General features: G+C 41.1%; 1 protein-coding gene and 1 pseudogene across 1 annotated transcript; both read left to right on the forward strand.

Annotated features, from left to right (window-relative positions):
* Positions 1–767: 767 nt before the first annotated feature.
* Positions 768–3,109, forward strand: LOC120239093 (TOX high mobility group box family member 4-like). Its single transcript, XM_039243210.1, has one exon. The coding sequence runs from the start codon at positions 815–817 to the stop codon at positions 2,672–2,674; it is 1,860 nt and encodes a 619-aa protein (XP_039099141.1). The 5' UTR covers positions 768–814; the 3' UTR covers positions 2,675–3,109.
* Positions 3,110–8,246: 5,137 nt separating this feature from the next.
* On the forward strand, positions 8,247–8,318 carry LOC120239094 (annotated as a pseudogene).
* The last annotated feature ends 1,273 nt before the right edge of the window (positions 8,319–9,591 follow it).

Raw genomic sequence — 9,591 nt, forward strand, 5'->3', positions numbered from 1 at the left:
ATATACACCAGGCCTCGGATGTCCTTTCTGTCATTTTCCCTCCAGTTGTCCTATTCATTGCTAAATCTTTAAAACCTATAATTGTACATGCTTCTTAGTGAACAAGAAGTATTTGTGGAAGACCAGAGATGAAGTGGGTTAGGTGGTGATCTTATCCAATTTGTCCAATGATTGTGTCTTGCTCCCTCCTCCCATTCCTTTCACACTGCTGACTAGACAGCATGGCCTACCCAAATCTTGGTTTCTGTTTTACTCCTGGATTGTAGTCTCATGGGCCAGCCTTCTGTATCCCAGACACTACAGCCCGTGTTCAAACCCAGCACCCTTTCCCATCTCCAGACCTGCCCTGGGTGCTCCTTGATTAGACACAATAATACTCTATAAGGACAAAGAGGTGTTACTATCATCATCATCCCACCAAAAGCGAGGCTTTCAGAGTGACAGCCAGTGATATGCTCTTCATCAAATATTTCTAGTCTCCCCTTTCCAGGACCATTCTCCTCTAGCCGTCTGGAGTTAGCTGTGGCCACATGAGTTGCTTTGGCCAAAGACATATGAACATGATGGGCTTGTTGCTTTCCATCCAAGTTTTTCAGGGCCAGAGGAGAATTTGACCTATTCGTTTTCTTGTCTTGATAAACACAGAAGGAAATACTTAGTGAAAAACCTTAGTATTGATATTTCCAGAGGTAGTATTCACTTGACCCAAGTCAGAAATAGTGGAAGCCACTTTGCGGAAGTGACGGCAGTTCGAGTCCGGTGGGGGCGGTGGGAGCGATGAGGGGACTGAGACGGTGGTAGCCGTTGTGTGAAAATGGAGTTTCCCGGAGGAAATGACAATTACCTGACGATCACAGGGCCCTCGCACCCCTTCCTGTCAGGGGCCGAGACATTCCATACACCAAGCTTGGGAGATGAGGAATTTGAAATCCCACCTATCTCCTTGGATTCTGATCCCTCACTGGCTGTCTCAGATGTGGTTGGCCACTTTGATGACCTGGCAGACCCTTCCTCCTCTCAGGATGGCAGCTTTTCAGCCCAATATGGGGTCCAGACATTGGACATGCCTGTGGGCATGACCCATGGCTTGATGGAGCAGGGCGGGGGGCTCCTGAGTGGGGGCTTGACCATGGACTTGGACCATTCTATAGGAACTCAGTATAGTGCCAACCCACCTGTTACAATTGATGTACCAATGACAGACATGACATCTGGCTTGATGGGGCATAGCCAGTTGACCACCATTGATCAGTCAGAACTGAGTTCTCAACTTGGTTTGAGCTTAGGGGGTGGCACCATCCTGCCACCTGCCCAGTCACCTGAGGATCGTCTTTCAACCACCCCTTCACCTACTAGTTCACTTCATGAGGATGGTGTTGAGGATTTCCGGAGGCAAATTCCCAGCCAGAAGACAGTTGTGGTGGAAACAGGGAAAAAGCAGAAGGCCCCAAAGAAGAGAAAAAAGAAAGATCCTAATGAACCTCAGAAACCAGTTTCAGCATATGCTTTATTCTTTCGTGATACACAGGCTGCCATCAAGGGACAGAATCCCAATGCCACTTTCGGGGAGGTTTCAAAAATTGTGGCCTCCATGTGGGACAGTCTTGGAGAGGAACAAAAGCAGGTGTATAAGAGGAAAACTGAAGCTGCCAAGAAAGAGTATCTGAAGGCTCTGGCTGCATATAAAGACAATCAAGAGTGTCAGGCCACTGTGGAAACAGTAGAACTGGATCCAGTGCCACCATCACAGACTCCTTCTCCGCCTCCTATGGCTACTGTTGACCCAGCATCTCCAGCACCAGCCTCAACAGAGCCCCCTGCCCTATCCCCTTCCATTGTGGTTAACTCCACTCTTTCCTCCTATGTAGCAAATCAGGCATCTTCTGGGGCTGGGGGTCAGCCCAATATCACCAAGTTGATTATTACCAAACAGATGTTGCCCTCTTCTATTACTATGTCTCAAGGAGGGATGGTTACCGTCATTCCAGCCACAGTGGTAACCTCCCGGGGAATCCAGCTAGGCCAAACCAGTACAGCCACTATCCAGCCCAGTCAACAAGCCCAGATCGTCACTCGGTCAGTGTTGCAGGCAGCGGCAGCAGCTGCAGCTTCTATGCAACTGCTGCCACCCCGACTACAACCCCCTCCGTTGCAACAGATGCCTCAGCCCCCCACTCAGCAGCAAGTGACCATTCTGCAACAGCCTCCCCCACTTCAGGCCATGCAGCAGCCTCCACCTCAGAAAGTTCGAATCAATTTACAGCAACAGCCACCTCCTCTGCAGATCAAGATTGTGCCTCCACCCACTCTGAAAATGCAGACGACCTTAGTCCCGCCAGCTGTAGAAAGTAGTCCTGAGCGGCCTGTGAACAACAGCCCTGAGGCCCATACAGTGGAGGAAACCTCCCCTGAGACAATCTGTGAGATGATCACAGATGTAGTTCCTGAGGTTGAGTCTCCCTCTCAAATGGATGTTGAACTGGTGAGTGGGTCTCCTGTGACGCTCTCACCCCAGCCTCGCTGTGTGAGGTCCGGTTGTGAGAACCCTCCTGTTGTGAGTAAGGACTGGGATAATGAGTACTGCAGCAATGAATGTGTGGTGAAGCACTGCAGGGATGTCTTCTTAGCCTGGGTAGCCTCTAGAAATTCAAACACGGTGGTGTTTGTCAAATAGTCCTTCCTGTTCTCCAAGCCAGTGAAGACTTATCTGCTGGGAACATGTCTAAGAGCCTCTTTTTGGAACACAAGCTGGGCTTCTGGTAGTGCCTGATCTCAACCCATGATGTTCTTCATGCCTCTCCCCTTTTCTGTCTCTTCAGCAGGGGCCATACTATGGAGCAAGTCCATTGAGTCTGCTGTAATCTGGAATTGCTTTTTACTTTCAAGTACAAGCACACATAGTGATGACAGCAGAGGAAAGGGTGAAGGGTATATAAACAAGCAAAACACAGGGGTGGGGGGGAGGATTGTTTGAGGAAACTTGTTGGTGTAACTGTCATAGGACTTGCCTAAACAATTATTAAAATGATGAGAGACTACTCAGCTTTGAGCCTAGGATCATCCATTTTAAAGGGGATAAAAAAAATTGCATTAAAAGTTACCTCTTAAACAGGAAAAAAAAAAAAAAAAAAAAAAAAAAAAAAATAGTGGAAGCCTACCCAGCTATGTCGTTTCCTGTCTGCTCTGGCCCTATCAGGCAGGGTGGGGTTCCACAGGATGTGAGGTCAGGCCTCCATCATTGGAAACTCCATACTCAACCAACAGCTTTCCCTTCCAATCCTAAAACTGAGTGAGAATCTTTCTGATGCTGATACTTAATCTAAAAAAGGAGTAATTCATGGATGATTTAAAAACAGAGCCAACACCCAAATAATTAGTAAGTTGGATGATATTTTTATATACTGACTATCTCAGAGATTACCAAAGAGAGAAATTTAAATTTGACTTCCAAAGCATGGCTTGTAATTTTGTACTTCTAGATTAGGTTTAAAATTTATAAAAAGCTTTTGAAAAGATGGGAGAGGTACAAGATCAGAAGGCTCATATCAGTCACATAGAGATAAATGCCAAAGGGGAAAGACAGAAACTCCTGAGTTTACAGAATATAAACACACTTCCACATAGATACACATACACATGATCACAGGTCCCCATATATGTACCTTTTCGATTAAGTATAAAATGCAAAATAATTTTTAAAGATAATTTGGTACTTAAATGACAAACCATAGTCAGTGCTAGGCAGTTTATTTCTGTCTCTACCTATACTTTCAGATGACCTCAGCCATCTTCTATCTCCCACCTAAAACGTGTGTTTGAACCAGATGATCTCCAGAGTCTTATAATTCTAATAGCCTATTGTAATTCCAAGTGAGGGGGAGCACATTCTGTCATAATAAGGAAAAGAATTAAACCAGCACATTTTGAAAAAATAAATGTATTGATCCAATTATGCCTGACTCCTTCAAAACATCTTTTTTGAGTTAGGTTATGACAAGAAACATAAAAAAGTTGATAACACTGAAATAAATTGGGTTCAGAGGAAACACAAGAATGCAAGTCCGCTCTCTGACAGGGTAAATATAGCTGAGATTACATGTTAAATGGCTGAAAGCCATAACAAAAAAAAAGTTCACTATGAGAATTAAATAGCTTTCCTAGTGTTAAAGGCTTAAAAAATATTCTATGTAACACATTTTAAAAAGGATAAATTGGATAACATTCTTGGTAGGATTAGTTAAGTTAGCCCTCCTCCTACAAAGTGAGAAAAAAAAAACAAAACCAAAAATAGGCAACATCTTGGAATAGGCAATTCATAGTAAGAACACCCTAAATGGGTAATAATTATTAAGAGATGTTCAAACAGGATAAAATCCAGAAAATACTAATTAAGGGGTGCCTGGGTGGCTCAGTCAGTTAAGTGTCTAACTTTGGCTATGGGCATGATCTTGCGGTTCATGAGTTTCAGCCCGGGGTCGGGCTCTGTACTAAGAGCTCAGAGCCTGGAGCCTGGTTTGGATTCTGTGTCTCCCTCTCTCTCTCAAGAATAAAATTTAAAAAACTATTAAAAAAGAAGAAAATACTAATTAAGGCATCAATAAAATGCCAATCTATAGTCCTAAAACAAAAATTAAGAAGTCATGCAATGTCAAATGCTGGTGACGATGTAGAAAAAATGGAGACCCTCAGGCAACTATTTGGGAAAATAATTTCACTGAATTTATTGAAATTAAATATGTATGTATCTAACAATTATACACACTAGCAATTGTACTCTTGGATATTTCTTCAGTTAGTCACTCAGGTGCTCAAGGAAAAAGTGTATTGATGCTCATGACAGCTACGATCATTGTAAACTTCCCAATGTATGCATAGGATGGTATGTTATGGAGTATAAAAAACAGTAACTTAGATGTATATTCAGTAATATGGGTAGATCTTTAAAAACAATGTTGAGTAGAGGAAATTAGATGTTTATACCACAGTATTATTTATGTAAATTAAACATGCTCCATGCTCAAATCGTTCACAGCTTCTGTGTGTGTGTGTGTGTGTGTAAAAGTAGAATAAAAGAACATACTTTAAATATATTATAAAAGCTGTCTCAGGGAGGTATGGGGTTAGTGATGAAAGATCATAGAGAAATGAAAAGATTAATTCATTCAATCAGACCTCTATCTTGGCAAAATTTTGTACTTCTTCCCTCTACTACAGGAAACACACACATTACTGTGCCTCTGCCTAACCCCATCAGCTTAATGATACCCTGTTGAGGAATATTTTAACAGGAGACTATGAGAAGTGCAAATCTTACAACTAAAGGTATATAATTTACTGTTGGTAGAATTTCGGGCTTCAAGGGAGATTCCTGGGTATGTGGTGGGTGTGCAGGTGTGTGCCCGTGTGTCTCCTGTCCTAGATGCCCTACACAGGCACACCCAGTGATCCTGGCTGATGGGTCCGTCCTGCAAGATAGAAGCAGCTTGTTTAATTACACTTACATAGAATAAAAATGCCAGGAAGAGACCTGACTGTCCTTTAAACTAAAAATAATTCATGAGGTGACCAAAAAGTTATATTTGTGCTTGCAGATAGAATATCCTTCCCCAAATACATTGAAAAGTTCTTTAATTTTTTAATTTTTTTAATGTTTATTTTTGAGAGACAGAGACAGAGCATAAGTAGGGGTGGGACAGCGAGATAGGAAGACACAGAATCTGAATCAGGCTCCAGGCTCTAAGCTGTCAGCACAGAGGTCGACGTGGGGCTCAAACCCATGAACCCCTAGATCGTGACCTGAGTCGAAGTTAGATACTCAAATGACTGAGCCACCCAGGTCTCCCTCCTTCCCCAAATACTTTGAATGGAAGAGTTAAACAGGCATGTCTAGAAATATACATTTTACATAATAAGATTAAGAGCATTTTTTATTTGAAGAAAAGACTTGCTATTTTACATTTAAAAATGAATTCTAAATACACTTATATTTTTAGGTTTTTAAAAAATAGTTTATTTGAAATATTGGGATTCTTTCTCAAATACATGGAGATGACAGGAGCTTTGGGACCTACATAAAAATGATTTAATCTTCATAGGAACAGATTGGTGAGTCATAGTAAAAATTTATAGTTAGCACATTGAATTTATGCATTTTTGTTCATGTCATGATTGCTTAAAGATATTTAGTAGATTATTTTTAAGTCTTTTTAAATATTTTATTTATTTTTGAGAGAGATCACGAGTGGGAGAAGAGCAGAGACCCAGAGAGGGAGACACAGAATCGAAAGGAAGCTCCAGGCTCTGAGCTGTCAGCACAGAGCCCGATGCAGGGTTTGAACCCATGAGCTGTGAGATCATGATCTGAGTTGAAGTCGGACACCTAACCGACTGAGCCCCTATTTTTAAGTCTTAAACTGGATAAATCTTCAGCAACAGATAGGCTTGTGGATTGTTAGAATCTACGTTCATTTGAAGACCACTGAGAAAAGAAGGTGAAACATCTTTGAAATAACCTGTAAGTCCTGGATGAAACCCATTCCGTGCAAGCATCTAATTACATGCTTTGTTTTTAATGTGGATGTTGAAGAAAGTGAGAGGCATCATCTAAGACAGGAATGCATAATGTTGGGGAAATGTCTTTGTGATTAAATTGCTAGCTGCAAGGTGAGCAGGTCCTCACACTCAGGGAAGGTGGTAGATCATTACGTTGAGCAGAATGTATTGTGCTCAGAAATGACCTTCAAAAAGAACCTTTGATGATGATTATGTTAGTTGAAAGGGCTCCAAGTGGAGAGAGTCATTAATTTTGGAAAGATTCAATCAATGATGCTTTTCACTTCACTCTCCTGCTTCACAAATGACTCTTTTAAAGATGTGAAATTTCCTATCAAACTCATGTAGTGGAATAATGGCTATTTTATAGTGGGAGGAGGGGGTCTTGCTTGAACCTTGATCCCCCAAATCAGAGCCCCTTTTGGAACTTTACCTTCTACTTTTCCCCCAAGGCTAAATAATCCAGAATCTGAATAATTTTAATGATTTAATCACATGACAGTCACAGTACAGTATGAGAGCTGAAGTTTTCTGGTTTCTCCATGGGTCTGTATAATTCTGTAGCCTCACTGAAATCCCTTCTGATGAAGTTTAAATCCTTTGCTTATCATTCTTCCTTCATAACAGCCACCTTTATTCAAAAATTTTTATTAGGTGTCCTGTATGTGCAAATTATATGTCAGTTACTCTTCCTTAAATATATTGTTTTTTAAACTTGCCAGTTTTAATGGAGGCTGTGATGGGCCATCCAGATACCCCTTTAGGTATTCATTCCAGCCCCTGCTGGGAGTGTTGGCATTGATGCCTCTCAGACACATGGCTTCTGGGGAATTGCCTTTTGTTCAAAGGAGCTGCCACACTCTCAGGGGCAGTCCACATGCAATGACTAGTCAGCGAGGGGGATACAAAGGCTCAGCCCCCTTTCCTTAATTTGGGATAATTCTGAAGGGCCATCCTGGCTCCCAAGTTCAGCATTTTCCTTCACCCAGTCCTTCCTCCCTCGCTACTTTAGTGGTAGCTTTCCCCAGTACAACCTCCCTCCTCATCACGGACCCTCCCTCTCTCAAATCCCCAGCTCAGAGTCTGTCTCCAGGGAACCCAACCCAAGATCCGAAAAACCCTAGGGTATCACCTGTCAACTGCCCTTCCCTGTCCCTCCTGTTGTTTCCATCACCTCTGTCAAAATCCAGAGCATCACTGCTTCTGGTTACCCGATTTCCACCGCTTATCTGATGCTAGCCAACAAAAAAACAACAAAATGACTGTGATTTTACTGCCAAAAGTGAGCAGTCTAACTGGTGGCATGCAAGTATATCTACCAGTGTCCAGATTATACTTAAAGAGGGTGATTACACTGATCTTACATGCTACCTTGTGTGTGTGTGTGTGTGTGTGTAAAGCAAACGATCATTAACTGATCCAGCAGAATATTTTCAGTTGACTCTTCTATTGACCCCGCTTTCTAGTATAGCACATTATGTTGTGAGTGGATTTATTTGTACAGTTGAGCCTTGAACAATGTGGGGGTTAGGAGCACCAAACCCTTGCACAGTGGAAAATGTGCATATAACTGTTGACTCCCAAAAAAACCTAACAGCCTACTGCTTACTAGATGACTTACCAATAACAGAAACAGTCTATTAACACATATTCTTGTATATGCATTATATATTCTATTTACAATAAACTACTGTATCACTTCTCGGCCTTTTGGCTAAGATCAAGTGTACAATAAACTACTGTAAATATATTTTTAAGTATATTTTAAAAAAATATATAAATATACATAAACTACTGTATATATATATTCATAGGGAAGAACATACATATATATATATATACAGTACTATCCTGTATTTACTGATACCATAAGTTTACATCCTCTGTTTAAAAGACAAATATTTGTTAGTACCTAATCAATTTTGCTTTCTATTATACAACACACTGTAGCTCTGTGTTACTAACACTAGACATTGAAAGTGAAAAGATAATGTGAAGGAAATCATTTTTATTTATAGATATAATGATGAATTCATTGATAATGAAGAAACAATGTAACCTATTATAATCAATACAAGTGCTTCATGGTAGTCTAATCTATACACTAATGAACAAATTATTATAAAATCTTCCTGTGTACAGTATTACAGTCATATTCATAGTACAGCAGTGAAAACATTGTTACATTAAAAAAATGTACAGGTTGTGGGGCGCCTGGGTGGCGTAGTCGGTTAAGCGTCCGACTTTCGCTTAGGTCATGGTCTCGCGGTTTGTGGGTTCGAGCCCCGCGTTGGGCTCTGTGCTGACTGCCAGCTCAGAGCCTGGAGCCTGTTTCAGTCTGTGACTCCCTCTCTCTCTGACCCTCCCCTGCTCACGCTGTCTCTCTCTCTCTCTCTCCTAGAAATAAAAAAAAAAAAATGTACAGGTTGTGATAAAAGGCTGATACATAGTTTCTTCATGTGTAGGAAAGTGGGGAGGGGACCAGGGTATGGAGAGAGGGAGAGAGAAAGATGGCAGTCAGGCATATTGTGTGGTAATTCTTTGAAAGCAAAGTTATAACACAGTAAGAAAACTAACACATTATTAATTTTATGTTAAATACCGCTCACCCTATGCCTGTGAAAGGATAAGCTACCCACTTCCATATAAATCTTGTATGTGATATTCTACATGATGAATACTTAAGCAGTGATGATAATGATGACGACAGAAAATGCTTCGCATAGTTCTTTCCATATACTTATTATATTTTCACCCGAAGACACAACAGATGTTTATTAACTGTACAGCATAATGATTACTTACTATTCATTAAATGGAAGTGGATCATCATAAAGGTCTTTATCCTCATTATCTTCCTGTTGCATAGACTGAGGAGGAGGGGTTGATGGGGGAGAGAGGTGCAGAGAGAGGTAGAAAGACAGGCAGAAGAACCAGGTGCAACTTTACAGAAATATATATTCCATAATTGTCTTTTTTTCCTTTTTCACTTCTCTAAAAAGCTTTCTGTAGAAAACCAATCCTCCTTCCTGCATTTGC

This window comes from Hyaena hyaena, unplaced genomic scaffold (genome assembly GCF_003009895.1).
Source record: "Hyaena hyaena isolate Hyena2069 unplaced genomic scaffold, ASM300989v1 scaffold_222, whole genome shotgun sequence".
NCBI lineage: Eukaryota > Metazoa > Chordata > Mammalia > Carnivora > Hyaenidae > Hyaena > Hyaena hyaena.